The sequence below is a fragment of the Xiphias gladius genome, chromosome 7 (genome assembly GCF_016859285.1).
Source record: "Xiphias gladius isolate SHS-SW01 ecotype Sanya breed wild chromosome 7, ASM1685928v1, whole genome shotgun sequence".
NCBI classification, from domain to species: Eukaryota; Metazoa; Chordata; class Actinopteri; order Istiophoriformes; family Xiphiidae; genus Xiphias; species Xiphias gladius.
In genome coordinates, this window is record NC_053406.1 from 27,195,195 (window position 1) to 27,210,975 (window position 15,781).

Genomic DNA, 15,781 nt, shown 5'->3' on the forward strand with positions numbered 1-15,781 from the left:
TTTACCTGAGGGGCACATCACAGACGAGTCACGGGCTGCGGCGTCTGGTCGTCTCCCAGGTGTTTAAGGTGAATCACCTGGACTCTGACTGCACCTGTTTGACTCCAGTAACATTTAGATCATCACCAGGTCGAGCGTCAAACCTGAAACATGTTTCCGCAGATTCAGACCAACCTACATGTGTGGAGACGCTCACGTGGCCTTTGTCTTCTTCCTCGGACTCGAACGTTGTCGTAGAAACCTCCTGGTGGGGCGGCCTAAATATAAATGGAACAGATAAAGATGTGGACCTCAGCACGCTTTGAGAAATATTTATTTGTTTTGGTTTATCGACATTATTCTGATATATTTATAAAAATCCAACAAATCAGACTTTCTGTCTGTCAGGGACCGAACCACGAAGTCCTACAGTGGGTCCCAAATCCACACTAATGTACAGGACTGTTTAAGAAGCATTAATAGAAACAAGAAAAGGTCAAACACAAAAACCACACCCATCATCACACCTGGCAACCATGGCGGCATCACCGCCTCTCCCTGTATCCCAGGAACCAGGTCCGTCTCCAGCTGCAGCGATCCGTCACGTGGTCCGTGGCTCCAGGACTTCAGCCGTCAGGCGGCTAACAGCAGACGACAGGACACATTTCACACCTGTCCAACTCCGTTACCACGGAAACTACTCCGCGACCGGTGGCATCCCAGCAGCGGTCTGTTTCTGACAGCTGATTGGTTCAGCCTGTTGATCGGCGTCAGAGTTGTGATGCCGAAGACACATAACAAACTTCAGGACGAGATTCAATCAGTCAAAGCCTCAACACCTCGAACCCTGCGGGGAAACTGTGGCCTGACTGAGACGGGGGCTCGTTGCTGTAACTCACGTCAACGAACCAACGCTTTGATTTTGGTGTCTGGTCGTTTACACCAGGCCTCGCTGGTGGAACTGCGCCGCCACATCAGCAGCCTCGGACAGCACAAGACACTGAGCTCAGAAAAGGTTGAAATGAAGGCTCCCTCTGATCCCATCCGATTCAGGATCATGAGCTTCTCTAAAACAGCGTGTGTTCATGACATAAAGGTGAGCAACGTTTTCCACCTCGTTCATTTCACAGTATTCACAGCTCGACAGCCCCTCTTCACGTCTCAGCTCAGCACCGGATTCATCTCTGGCTTTTAGACTGTTTAACACATTTATAGTTTTTCCTAATCAACCGATAGGTTCTCAGGTTTGACTTTCGCCAGATTTGTGCTCAGCTCTGACACGTTTTCTATCTATTATTATTTCTGTCTATGTATACTTTATATCATTTTATCAAATGTTTAAGTAAAAACCTCATTTTTATTACAATGTACCTTTCATTGTGCTTTTAAGTGACGTTCTAAAGCATTTCTTCAGCTTATGGAAAACACTTTGTGCTGCCTCTGTGTTTGAAAAGAGCTCTAGAAATAAAGTTGCCTTGCATTAAAAGTATTGGTTTGGTCTGAAACAAACCGATTCAGACTGACTTCCTCATCTCCAGGTCCACTCAGTCGCTGTTCCAGAGCTTTTGATCATACTACATGATCTTCCCCAGCAGAAATGTTGATGTTTCAGTTTACAGGTGGACATCTGAATGACTAGAGTTCAGTGGCAACTGGACGAAATGTTGTTAAAACTAGTGTTTCTGTTTTAATTTGCTCTTGTCTTTTTGGGGATTTTGCCGCTAAAATTAAACTTTGGTTTCAAGTTTAGTTTGAAGAGGTTTTATTTTTAGAGGGTTTTGTGTTTTGGTGTCTCAACTTGTCTTCAGGTTTGGAGATGTGGTAAAAACCTGCAGGGCGAGTTAGCTACAAGCTAATATTACCACCAAATCTCAACGGGTAAAAGCTAGCTGTTTACCTGAGCCAGCTAGCTTTCCTACCTTGACAGGTGGTCTCCGTGTTCCCTCGAAGGTCGGCTTCCTCACAGGTGAGCAACGACGTGAAATCGCAAGTCCAAAGTTACGCATGTGCGGCGACGCGGTTTGATTCCTTTGGTTTTTAGAGTTTTTTTTTAGTTCGAGGTTTGTTTTTTAAGTTTTGAACACACACATTCATCCTCACACACACATTCTCAGCACTGACCTGTGTTCGTCCATCCTGAGGTTTGATCCCACAGATCCGTGGTTGAAGGTCGGCGTCGTTCTCCGCTTGACCACCTTCAGCGCTGATCAACACCGGAGAGAGAAAGACTTTATTTCACGTGTTGCGTCATTGAACTGAGCCCGAACAGGTGAACACTGTTACACACGGACAGGTGATGCGACAGGTGTCGTGTTTACGGGGCGGCTCAGAGTTTTAAATTCAGGTTGGAACGACCAAACTACACAGACTGAAGATCAGACTGAACCCGCGGGAGAACCACCTTCAGGTCTTCAGTCCGAACAGATTCTAGAAGGTGACGAACTGAAGGGAAAGCTGAGCCTATAGACTGAAATCAGATGTGTCTGAGTTGATCTGCGTCGATGCCAGAAAAGATATCTTTTAATAAAACTGACCAGGCTCGTTCTCTCTCTGTGGCCTAGCGCGTTAAGATTCTCAGCAGGTGGTTCTCAAGGTGCTGGCTCAAATCCAGCTGGTGCTTTTTGTCTCGCGTCACCTGTTTATTCTTAACTTTCAATTAAAGGCAAAATGTCCCAAAAAAAGAACCAAAACCAACACTGTAGTTGCTCTTCTTAAAATCCTTCCTGAAATGTCTTAAAACTGTTTCCTCCCTCAGCACAATAAATGTCCCCAGAGCTTTTCCTAGACCTCCCGAGCTTCCTCAAAGCTTCTCAGGAAACCCCAGAAACTTCTCACCATCACGTCAACCGCCAACGCTGATGCTCCTCTTCATTCGTCCTGTCGTCAGCAGATCACATGACAGCTCCAGAGCCCGTTGGTGCGGTGGCCCAGTGGGATAAGGTGCTCAGCAGGTAACTGCAGAGACCCTGGATCACGTCCAGCTTGGGCTTTTTTTCTTTTTCTTTGTTTAAACAAACGGAAGACGAGAGGCGAACCACAGACACGGTCCCGCTCCTGAGTCCCATCATAAATCTGGGACAATTAAAATATAGATGAAATAACTTATGATGAAACAGCAGATGAAAAAACAACCAGGTGGACCGGGTCACTCCTCACCTGCCCACCAGAGGTCACCACAGTCTTCCTGTCCTCCTCACTCACCTGATCCTCCACCTGCACACCTGCTCCTGGTTTTCCTCATTACACACACACCTGCACAGCGACTGCAGTCTCTGTCAGTGTGTTGTAGTCACGCTGCTGTTACCTGTGGTCAGTCCTGCTGCCGGTTTATCACCTGTCCGACTGGGGTCACCTGACTGGACCCGACCTCGATTGGTCAGATGAATGGTCTTTGATTTTGGTCTGTTGTCTTCTACTCTACCTGTTCCCCGTGTTTGTGTGTCTGCGTTTGCGACTCTGCCTCCGAGAAATTACATTTATGTGGTGATCAGTTGTTTCCCCAACAACGTTGTGGGACCTGGACTTCGTTCAGAGACGGACTGAATGTTGGACATCCAGAATTTTGACAGCGGAGACCAGGTTCACATCCAGAGTCCCGTCTGTGGTTTCAGGTTTGGGAAAGATGGCGGTTCAATGTGAATAAACAGGTTGTATCTGAAGTCACTGTGAACTTTTTCTGTATCAAACCAGACCAGGATCTCTCCCGAACCTGGACCGGGTGCTGTGAGAGTCCGAACAGAACCATAAACCAGTTTAAAAGCGTGAACCTGTACGTAAACCACCTCAGCACTTCCACATGTATCATGATCCCACAGGCTGACGTGTTTCTGTGACATCAGAGATCACCTGCAGCTCACCTGTGTGTGTGTGTGTGTGTGTGTGTGTGTGTGTGTGTGTGTGTGTGTGTGTGTGTGTGTCCCTCTGCTGCTGCTGTATAGAATGTCCCTGACGTAATGACCCGAACAAAACCCCCCAGGATCCACTGGTGGAGAAACACGAGCTGTGGTGAGTCCAGCCCAGGCAGCTTGCGGCTGAGACTGAGGGACGCATCCACAGTAAGTGTGAGTTACAGGAGACAGCGTTGACATTGGGCCTCGTGGACGGTGACGGCTCGTCCCTGATATTAGCTCCACCTGAGCTTTTCCCGCTTCAGCGAGACGTCTGCCGTGAAGACGGCGTTTGTCAACTCGTCCTGGAGCCGCTCTGTCCACTGGACTTTAGTCCAAAGTGCCTTCGAATGTTCCTCTCATTCGGACTCACACACTGACGGCTGCCACGCAAGCTGCAGGTCTGGTGTGTGTGAGTGTGTGTGTGTGTGTGTGTGTGTGTGTGTCATGCTGTGCAGCAGTGTGTGTCCTCATTACTTCTCCTCCATTAACTGAAACGCGACTGAGAATCAACATCAACTGATTTACATCACACGGGAACCAACCAATCAGGGATCTGGATTCTCCTCTAATGTTTCATCCTGTCTTTGTCTCCTTGTTTCCTCTCTCGTTTCCTTTCTTTGTTTGTTTCCTCTTCTTGTTTTTTCTACTTGTCTCCTCTCTTCTCTCCTCATTTCTTCTCTTTTCTCCTTGTTTCCTTCCCTACCCCTTTCTCTCTCCTCTCCTCTATCCTTTCTTTGTTTCCTCTTTCCTTGTCACCATGTCTCCTCCCTCCCTGTTTCCTCTCTCCTTGCCACTTCTCTCTCATCTCCACTTTTCTCTCTCCTTGTTTCCTGTGCTAGGTCTTCCTCTCCTTGCTCCTTGTTTTCTCTCCTTGTCTCCTCTTTCCTTTCCTCATCTCCTATCCTCTACTTTTTTTGTCTCCTCTCTCCTCTCCTTTTATATCCTGACAGCCCTCGTCTCCTCATCTCTTCTCTCCTTTCCTTGTTTCCTCTCTCCTCCTTGTCTCTTCTCTCCTCTTCGCCCTCGTCTCCGCTCTCCTTGTTTCCTCTCCTCCCTCCTTATCTTTGATCTCTCCTCTTGTCTCCTCGTCTCCTTCCTCAGATCACGGACTGAGTCTTTAACTTCCTGTCAGGAGGACAGTTTCTCTCTGTCTGTCTGTCTAAACAGCTTTCCCAGAATCCCGCTGGGCGGCGGCGGGGGGTCACATGGTGTGTGCTGACCTGCTAATCATGCGGATGAGGTGAATCAGTGTGTGGTGTGTGTTTGATGGACACTCACCCGCTGTGTCTCTGCTCATTGATTAGTCCGGCCTGAGGGACAGATTCACCTCCAGCCGTGCGTTTGATTGGTCGGCCCACAGCGAGGCGTTTCATTGGCCGGCTCCTCGGCGGGGTGTCGGCATGACACAGAGCCTCCCGCTGCCCCCCGAGACTTGACCTCTGAACCCATTTAAGGTGCATTTCAAACATATTTACACGTTTATCGTGTCAGCCGGGAGAAGACAGCGTGACAAGGACACAGAGATCAGGGACAACCTTAATCCGCGTCATGTCAGTGCGTCTGAGGGACTGGGGGTCGTTGAGGTCTGACGGTCCAGGGGCTGTTTTCATCAAACACCTGAGGATTGACGGTGATGATCACAACGATTATCATCTTCACACGTGAAAATTAAATCAAGAGAGAAAAAGATAAAAAGGATTTAAAAGTGAATAAAAGACAAATAAAGTAAAAACTCGGATAAAGTCAGGAAAGTCTCTCCGATGAAAGAACGTCCTCAGAGGGGATTTAAAGGAGGCACTGACTGGGCCGGCCCGATGTCCTCAGGCAGGCCTGACTGAAAACCCTCAGGTTTGATCCGGGTCTCTGGACCAGATAAAGACCTACATACTGGCTCATATGGAGCTAAAAGATCAGAAACGTAACTGGGAGAGATGAAACAGGAAGAGCCGTAAACGAGATCAGTGAGATCTTAAAGTCCGTTCAGAAACGCACCGGGAGCCAGGCCAAGAGGCTGAAGCAGGAGCTATGTGGTTCCGGCTCCTGGTTCTGGTTCTGGCGGCTGAGTTCTGAACAAAGGCAAAGGCCAAAAGATCAGGCCCCTCCCACATCGGACGACAAGAGCAGCAACGTCACGAAACTATAAAACACTTCTCTGCTCCCTCGAAGAACTTTTCCTCCTCTCAAGGTAATTGAAATGTCTCATCGTCCACGTCAAAGTCGTTACTTGCTCTTATCGGACTGAACGAAGTGTCGCACAGTTCCCAGTAAAACGGGATGATGGAAAACAAAACAAAGTCATTTCCCATCACACGCTGAACCGACCCGCTTTCCTTCTTTCAGCCTGACGAACCGTCCGGTTTCAGCAGCCAGAGGTAAAGTACCAGATCCCAGCTGGACACTTTTTAGACACAAGATGGACAACAGAATTCTCAGAGCCATGTTCATAAGGTATCATCCTAACTGCAGGCAGTGTGGTTCAGCCCATACACAGTTTGTATCCTCTGTACTCTGAGCACACAGCTGTGGAGCTTCTCGTGATTACGGGCAGCTCATCAGACCCGGAGCTGGGGAACAACGTGCTGATGTTTCTTAACCCAGAGCCGGTACTGACTCAAGTCACCGACCCCATAACCGAGCTGCAGAGCCCGTCCAGCGAGCAGGTTTAGAGACCTGCAGCTCTGTGTCGGTGTAGAGGATCAGGTGAGACGATGAAATCTGACCCAGGTGGTCCAGGTTGGGACCCTGGACTCTGTTCCTGTTACAAAGAATTCTGGCAGCTGGTATTTGATCGGCCGAATAAGATCCACTCGTGTGAACTAGGCGTCTGCGTTTCTCCTTGGCGAATTACCAACCAGACGTGGTGGGCCACTGCCCGAGGGACCCAGACCCTCAGGGGCCCCGGAGGCCCCAGGTTTACTGTGTGGCAAAGAGCTGGTGATAATTTCATTCATTGAAAATAAAATATGTGGCCCTTATGTGGCTCCTGCATTTAACCTGCATCTAGTTTCACACCTTTAATATCACACTCACACGGCCCATGTTTAAATAAAGATGTGTTCAGTCAACACAGGTAAATGATTTTGAATAGAAGGGTAGTGGTGGACTCATAGGGGTCCAACCCCCCGGGACCAACGTCGGCCAAGGTTCATTTGCCACAACTCAGGCCTTCATCTCCCCCCAGAGAGCAAACTCAACCTAAGTGTGTTTGTCGCCGTGTGTGGATGTTGAACCAAGAGAGGATTTTAGAAACTGTCATCTGAGGAACAAAACGGATGAATGCTCCTTTAAACACCCTGTCACTAACTTCTCTGGGCCCATCGACGCTGCAGCTGGGACCTTTGATTAAACACGATTCGACCGCCATGTTTGCTACAAAACTGTGTGTGTGTGTATCGTCTTGTGTGTGTTTAAAGTTCGTTGTTGTAGCGAGACGTTCTCCATCCAGAGCTCTTTGACTCCTTCAGGTGTTAACGCTGACGCGGGGCCAGACCGCAGCGGGTCGGTTTTATTTCCGTTTCCCCCAAAATCCTCGTCCGTCAGTAGGTCCCTGCAGAGCTGAGCGAATTTCAGGTGTGCGTGTTTATTTCCCGTCAGACAGTCTGGACCAACGCAAACGTGATTTAGTGTGACAGCAGCAGATATCACAAATTTTAAATTTGTTCTCTAACTGTTGTTTCCAATCAGCCGCAGGAAAACACACACACACACACACACACACAAAGTTACACGTCCCTCAGACCTGCTGCTGCAACAACACGTCACTGTGTAATAGCACAACCAGTTGGGTCAGTTTGATTTCCACACCCTGACACCACAGATTCTTTTCTTTCTTTTGTTGATCTTAGTTTGATGTGTCCAACTACACTTGACCTTACTCATTTATGTTGCGTGGTTAAATTAGGCAACATAAATAATTAAACAGTGATCGTGTGTAGAGTTTTAGTCGGGATGTGAAGATGAAGATGTGAAACTGAGAGAGAGACGTTTGGACGTGTTTGGTTGGTTGGTTGTTGGTGTTGATTAATGATAACTGAAAACGGCCCAGAGCGACTGGAGAAGAGTAGGAAACCAGTTACACCAGTTAAGTTTCCATTTGAAGAAATTGAGATTGAAGCTCTGGGAGCTGGTGGAGCTGATTCTCCCTTAAACCACCACGGAGGAAGAGGACGCGGCGAGACGAGGTTGTTAGAAGAGCTGCCGTCGAAGCTCAGACGATGGGAAACCACGTGGAGAACGTGATGGAGATCTGACGTTCCTGCTGGTTCCATGTGTTGATGCGAGGAAGGTTCCGGCCTCCTCACGGCTCCTCACAGACCCGACGGTCTCCTCTCTTCACTGGAGGTGACGAGTCGCCTGCACCTGAATGGCCGATACCGTACGGACGAGCACAACGACTGTATCCCGGTCCTGAGGCGCAGAGACGAACAGCGGCGGGACAAAACCGGTGACGATAATGAGAACGGTGACTCAGTGCTTTGCTGAAGGGCTCCTCAGCAGGAATCATTAGTCACCGTGGAAACACAGAGAGACTGTAACCAACCAGCTGACCGAGTGAGATAACACACTCACACACACTCTGCTCCACCTGATAACAGTTTAATCTGTTTTCAATCATTTTCAATTTATCTCAGTTTCAGCCGCAGGAACAATCACAGCTGTTTACACTGAGTTTATTCCTGTTTATTCACATTTTTATTTTATTAAAACTAGATTTATGCTCAAATATTTCAGGGGCTCAGTCCGAGAAGTTTGATTATTCACATGTTTAAACTGAAGCCGGGGATTTACACGTTAAACATCATCATTATTCTCTGTGTTTGTTGTGTGATCGAGTCAAAATGTAGTGGGTTTAATAACCATATAACCAAAGAATCATTTTTAGAGAACTCACATAAGCTTATGCTTTATGCACAATGTGACAAAGGTAAGCTGTCAATTTTTAAACCGTTTATACAGACAAACACACGTGTTACATATTTACTTCATATGTACATAAAACAACCTGAATACACACGTAAATAGACACGTGCAGAGACATTTACACGAATTAAACAAGGTTATTATAAATGTGTCAAATACAAATTTGTTTCCAGGAGACAATTAAAAGATAAACACCTGCTGCTTTCAGTTTTTAATTTTCCAGAAAACAAACACACCATCCTTCTTCTTCCTTTGAGCTTCCCAGACTCACCAAAACACCCGACCCCCCCCCCCAACGCCTGATGAGCGAGAGAGTCGAACAATCACCACGACACAACACTGTGTGTGGAGGGAAAGTTTTCTGGAAGGTTTCCAGTTTTTACGTTTGCTGTGAGTAAGTTGTGTCCAGGCAGCTGTGACATGAGGTTTCATTCAGTGAGGTGCCGGAGGATGATAGTCGGGTTTACAATCCCATCAAATAACGCTGCCGAGCGCTGACGGAGTTGGTGCCTGTTGTTATAGTCCTGCACCACGGACCTGTCGGTCAGCCCCTGTGATCACTGTCGGGTACCTTGAAGAAACATCTAGAACAGTGGTCACAGACCTGAGTCTCTCCGTCGGCTGAAGTTTAAGAAGGATGCTGCTCTAGAGCTGCGTCTGGACTGCGTCCGGGTATCTGTCGCTGCAGTCGGCGGCGGCGGTCTGCCGCACGCCTACGGGGCGATGTAGAGTCGCCAGTTAAGCTGCGCGTCTTTGGACTGTGGGAGGAAACCGGAGAACCCGGAGGGAACCAACCCCGGCACGCGGAGAACACGCAAACTCCACACATAAAGCCCGAAGCCGGGGTTTGAACCCAGAACCTTCTTGCCTGTAGCCTGAGATCTCAGTCTCTCACACGTCGCCAGGATCCTCACGTTAAAAAATACAGAAGATCTAATAGTCATAGTCTAATGTTCTTATTCATGTAAGTTAGGAGCCATTTCTGTGTTCAGACATGTTTTATCACCAGACAGCGCTGAGACAAGAATCCATCTCATGACCACATTACTGTAAAACATTCAACCGCTGCCTCAGCTGAGGACGAACATTTGGCTCAAGATGTTGCAGAAACAAGTTCCTGACTCCAGCATCGGCCTCTCTTCGTTGGCGATCAATAAAGTAATAACGAACTTTAGTTTCCGATCAGGCTGGACGTGGTGATTGGTTTTGTCCATTCAGCAACTTTAAACCTAAACTTTGGAATAGTTTTCCTCTGACTGTGACACCTTCCAGTTTGTATTCCCTCCTTTTTTAATCTGATGCTTTGCTTTTTGTTGACGTCATTTCTGTTTTGTAAACGTTATTTCGTAACTCTTCTATTTGTTTCTATTTCTTCTGCTTCTTTCCTGTTTGATAATTGATGCTTTTATTGTGAAGTATGTTATGAAAAGTGTTTTATAAATAAATCTACATATTAATAAATAATATTGGGAAATGAAAAGAGAATTTGTGACAACTGATCTAAATAATTTGAAGATTTAAGTTTAGTTAAATATTTTACAGTAATGGCCCAGACACACACACACACACACACACACACACTCTCTCTCTCTCTCTCAGCAGTGTTTAATGTGTTCAGTCAATATTTGCTCTCTCTCACTGATCTCCATTAACGGTTAATTAGACTCGACCTTCTCTCTCTGTGCAAACACTGAAACCTGCTGTTGTTTCCACACACACACACACACACACACACACACACACACACACACACACACACACACACACACACACACACACACACACACACACACACACACTGATTACTCCCAGTACTCCCAGTACCCCCAGTCCGGCACGCTGGAGTCTTTTTTCAGTGGTGGTGGGAGGGGGGGTCTGTCCAGCATGTGAACATGTGAACACAACTGGACATTATGCCTTCAAACCTTCATTCTGTTGGAGATTTGTTTATTTATTTATCAAATGTCTGAGTTTATAATCTCTCTACGATCTCTTATCTATAACCTTTACGAACCGATCTATAATCAATAATCGATTCCGTGTTTTATAGTATTTCATCAACTGTGTTTTACAGTCAAAGTCAGGACAGACGGAGGCGGAGACACAAACTTGACTGATATCTCTCTTTAATTGATAATTACATTAATTATTCAGGTACACTGCAGCCAGACAGCTGCTGATTGGTCCGTCCAGTTGCTCAGGTGAAGGTCAAGTGATCTGGGATTGGTCGGTTGGTCCGGTGAAGGTGTGGCCTCAGCTAGGAGCAAAAAAAAAACCAAAACAACAAAAACACAGGTGGACAGGTGAGAAACAAGATGCAAGTTACCGGGGCGGGGCTTAAACAGAAACTCAGCTACCTGGGCGGGGCATTAACAGGAAGTGAAGCCTTTCCAGTAGAAGTTCTTGCACCCGGCTTTGCGTTCGCGGGGGGGCAGGTTGTTGGGTGGGTCAACGGAGCGCTCCAGGTTCATCCTTCCTCCTGTTGCCATGGAAACCACTTCAGCTTCTCTCTGGGCGTCGGCCTCGGGCAGAGACATCTGAGCCAGCAGGTCCTCCACTGCACGTTTACTCCACTCCTGGGAAACGACGACACACAGGACGGTTAGAGTTTAGAACCCGTCAGAACAGTTCAGAAAAGTTGAGAACAGTTTGGGAAATGTCAGAGCACATGGCTGACAGAAGCTTTCTGGAGCTTTCCATCGAATCACATGTTCTTCCTCAGAAGATGAGATTGATGTTGTGGATGGTGAGATTGTCAGCTGCCGGTTCCCAGGTGAACTTTCAGTATTGACTTTTAAACCAAAACGAACAATAAAAAGATGGAACATGTTCATTGAGCCACTTCATTTGCTGACGAGGACCATGTGGGAAGATCAAAAGCTTCAGATAAGCTACTAAAGGTACTTTGCGGAGAGATTGTTTGTCAGCAGCCGGAATCTGTCTGCATCTTCCCCAGCAGTTGGACACATGTAGGATTTATGGCTTGTTTTAATCTAAAGTTAAGTTTTAGACCATTCTCTGAAGAAAACAAAACTGAAGACCAGACTCAGCACCGCTGCCTCCACCTCCCAGCCTCCCTCTGGATGAGTTTACTGTTGACGTGTTAATATGTGTTGGTGTTCATTAAAGGTTGTGTGTCTGCGGCTCTGTTGATTTGTTCCATAGCATCACAAGAGCAGCACCACGCCGCTAAAAAAAAATACATACAGCTGCAATAAATGGTTAAAACCTCCATCTGAGTGTCGTGACTGAAGTGTTGCTGTTTGGGAAGTAAAACCATCTATAATTTCAGATCAGATAAAAGCGAGCTTTACTCCAACTTCACAATGAGAATTGTGAATAAAATGCAGAGGACACAGTGTTTGTTAGCCTCCCAGCTGCTGTGCACGAGGAGTGCATAGAATTAAAACTTATTAGTACTATTCAAATGATCCTCAGCTCAGTATGGTGATGGAGTAACTCAGGGTTCGATTACGGGTCCTCTCAGTATGAGTCTGTAAGAATTGTAAACTTCACTGATTAGCTCTTATTTTGGTAGCTGTGTTCCTGTCAAACAGCTTTACTGGAGAGACTCTACTGTCCAACAGACATCAGGCAGGTCTTAAACTAGTCTGGTTTATATCAGAAGAGAAGACGGTTTGAATCTGTTAAAATCCTCCATGGTGTGCTGCTTCTTTTTTCGGTAAAGCGACCTGTAATGGACTTGCCTCTGCCCCCTATGGCTGGAGTGCAGAAAACACCCACTGTGACTACAGTTGTAGTGGTTGTTTTTCTTCACTGGCCACAACAAGTCTGTTCCACATTTGAAAATTTTACTTGGACAAGTGGCGTAAAGGTGAAATTTATGTTTTATATGAACTGTATCTTTCAGTTTGACACAGAGAAGATTAGTGATGAATGCTAACTGGTTGGTTTGTCAAATGCATGTCTGTTGAACTTTCCCACCTCTGATGAACACCTGCAAAAAGCCGCTTTACTAACCACTTCTATGGGAAACATCTCGAGTGTCGTATCCATGGGGCTGGAGGAAACTCTGCTTGGTGTCTGTATTTAAACATTAAAAGAGGAATAAAACGTCTATTGTGTCACTAGACAAACGAGAGCAACGAGGTTTTCATATGTTAAAGGAATAGTTCAACATTTAGTAAAATCCTCTTCTTCTCTTTGTCCCTTCAGACTGTTCAGACTGATCCCACTCACAGGTGTGTACAGTAAATATGGAACTACAGTCAGCAGCTGCGCAGCTTAGCTTAGCATAAAGACTGGACACAGGGGGAAACTGCTAGCCTGGCTCATTTGTTTAATCTGCACAAAAACTGAAGTGTAAAAATCACACTTCAAAGTATGTCGGGGGGTTATGCTCTGGACTATGTCTTCAACCAACAGAGACTTAAGGAAGTTACTGGTTGCAGCCCAGAAAAGGTTCGGCACGTAACCCCCCCGGTGCATGTTTGTATTTCCCCAAATTTCAAACTATTTCTTTTTAGTCGGGGAAAATTAAACCCAAAAAACAATCACTGGTAACCTGCTAGAACATCAAAATACACAAACTACACAAGCACATCCAAAGCTCCCGAATGTCTGAAACTCCGAGCTCTCTGCAGTTGAATTTCCAATAATTAACAGTGATGTTGGGGGAACTTTTGGGGATGTGTGGCCCGATAATAAAGTCAGGATTTCAAGCGAATAAGACTTGCAGACCAAATAACGTCCGACATCTTTAATGTTGCTTTTTGCTGAGCGTTCTGATTGATTGTTGGATCTCTCACCTGTGACAGGAGACCTGTGCTCCGAGCTCTTTGCAGCAGCCGGTGATGACGCAGCTCCAGGTCCAGGTCTTGGTTCTGGTACTGGTCCTGGTCTCTGTCAGGCTGTGAGGAAACACCCGGACCGCACAGAACCAACACCACGAGAACAAAGATGGCGGGATAACCTACACACTGCATACCTGCCCAAATATCAGGGGGAGAAGAAGAAACGTATACACCTGAGGAAAAATCAAACATCAGCAACGGAGTGGAAAAGAAAGAAAGAGAAGAGAGAGTTCTTACTGTCTGCTGGTCTGGTATCTTCTGCTGGTCTTGGTCTTGGTTCTGGGCTTCTCTCTGGTCCTGGTCCTCTGGCTGCTGCTGTTTTGAAGCCTGAATCTCCTCCTCCAGCAGGTCACATGACGCGGTGCGTTTGATTGACGGCCGCCAGGGCTGCGAGGTGATGGAGGAACGCAGACATTCAAGTTAAACAACCGTCCATTAGTCCTTATCGACTTTAAATGGGGTCTGAGCAGTAAAACAATAAAACTATCAGCAGCAGCGGCGTCTTCCAGCCAACAACAAATACAACGGCAGAATGTCAGGCTGAAGAGGAGAGGAATTAACGGAGCGTTCAGAGGATTAGCAGACTTCATTAGCACTTGCTGATATCGCCATTAAACAAAGAGTCGCCCACTCGACATTTAGTCAGAACAAACACAACTTAATGCTGTAGAAAAACACTTTATATTGGTTTAAAAAGCTTTGCTGCAGAGACACACAGTGGAAATGACATCAGGGAATCCCAACAACACTCAGTCACCGGAATGACTCAACGTAGCACAAACACGGTGTAAAAAAATATGTCGTTAAAGTCAAACCTCTCTCTGTACCATCAGTTAAATGTTGTGAAAGATCTTCACAGTAAGTGTTTTGTGACTGATGCTTGACGCAGGATTCGATTCAATCCATTTGAACTGGATCATTGACCGGATTCACCTCTGGCAGTGAGATAAAGCAGCGAGCTCCAAATTCAGCGTTATCGTGCAGATCTTTTCCACTGACCAACAGCAACTCTGTCTCCTAGAACGTACAAAAGAACAAGAGCCCAGAAGTCTTGGTAGATACTGAATATCGCAGACAAATTTAAGAAAAAAAACTAAGTCGCTCCGTCTTCGGGTGAAATGATTTTATTGATCCATTCCTCGAGCATACGGGCAAACAAACAGACCAACGCGTTTTGACTCGAGGTCCTCATCAGGGTCTCACAAACACATCATCAGTGTGAATTACGTACCAGCCATAGGTGACATTCTGCTCTACGGCTGTGGCCCCAGTGCGTTGCCCATAGAGGGCGCTAAACCACAAGCACTGGCCCCCTACACGCCAAAAAAGTTGAAAATATACAACGTGGCAATAATAGCGTGAGGTGAAGAACTACAATATAACACAAGGGACATACCACAGATGTACATGATGTTTAAATGAGCAAATGTAAAAGTTTCCACAGAAGCCTCCGAACGCCGGGAATAAAATAAACCCGTAGAAATCTAAAGGATGTTCGAGAGAGGGCAGAAAGTCTACCTCGTCATTCAGTGGCATCAAGTGTGAAAATCCGGCAGGTTAAACTCTCGACCACCTGTGATGACTTTTACTGTTTCATACGTTACCGTCCTGGTAAAAAGCCAAAAAAAAAATCGACCACCTTTTGTCCCCAGATAATTGCACAGGTTGCGGTTTTTGCTGGGTGGTTGGTTATTTTATGAAACTGCTCGGTTTTATTAAGTTACATCTGGGATATTTAATCATCGCTGAGCCGGACTGTTAATTCTGTTTAAGTTGATTTTTACTTTCCATTTCATTTCACTCTGTTTGAATCCTGTTCATTTGGGGTTTGTACGTGTCCTTCAATACGTTTCTTTTAGATCTTGTCTTGAGGGCTCTTCATGTTTTATGTAAAGCACTTAGATTTCCTTTGCTGTTGAAAGGTGCTGTACAGACAAACTGGCCTGTCTTTCCTCTCACACCGGGCTCGGTGGTGACCGGTGGATACCGCCGCTGTATTATCGTACTAACGGTCGGCTGTTTCCTGTTGCCCTGCGTGTCTTCTGCCCCGTCCTGAGAGTCCTTATCTCGCTGCTGTCGCTGACTTTGTGGCCATCGCTTCGCTGGTTTCACGATCCAGCCGGTTAACACTGACGCGTTTACAGAGATGCCGATTAGTGTGTGTTGACGTTAGAAATA

The 15,781-nt window shown here is 46.4% G+C and overlaps 1 protein-coding gene across 1 annotated transcript; it reads right to left on the reverse strand.

The window, feature by feature from the left end:
* Window positions 1-10,916: 10,916 nt before the first annotated feature.
* Window positions 10,917-13,880, reverse strand: sst1.2 (somatostatin 1, tandem duplicate 2). The gene is made up of 4 exons (XM_040131372.1): window positions 13,841-13,880; window positions 13,559-13,737; window positions 11,147-11,365; window positions 10,917-11,046 (listed from the first exon to the last, which is right to left on the reverse strand). Exons 2-3 carry the CDS (start codon window positions 13,733-13,735, stop codon window positions 11,159-11,161), a joined length of 384 nt encoding a protein of 127 aa, XP_039987306.1. The 5' UTR covers window positions 13,736-13,737; window positions 13,841-13,880; the 3' UTR covers window positions 10,917-11,046; window positions 11,147-11,158.
* Window positions 13,881-15,781: the final 1,901 nt, after the last annotated feature.

Excerpts from the sequence above, each read along its gene's own strand:
- sst1.2 (XM_040131372.1), bottom strand. The coding sequence starts at position 13,735 with ATGCAGTGTGTAGGTTATCCCGCCATCTTTGTTCTCGTGGTGTTGGTT. Across the intron at positions 11,366-13,558 it reads GCACAGGTCTCCTGTCACAG|GAGTGGAGTAAACGTGCAGT; the intron begins GTGAGAGATCCA and ends GTCGTTTCCCAG.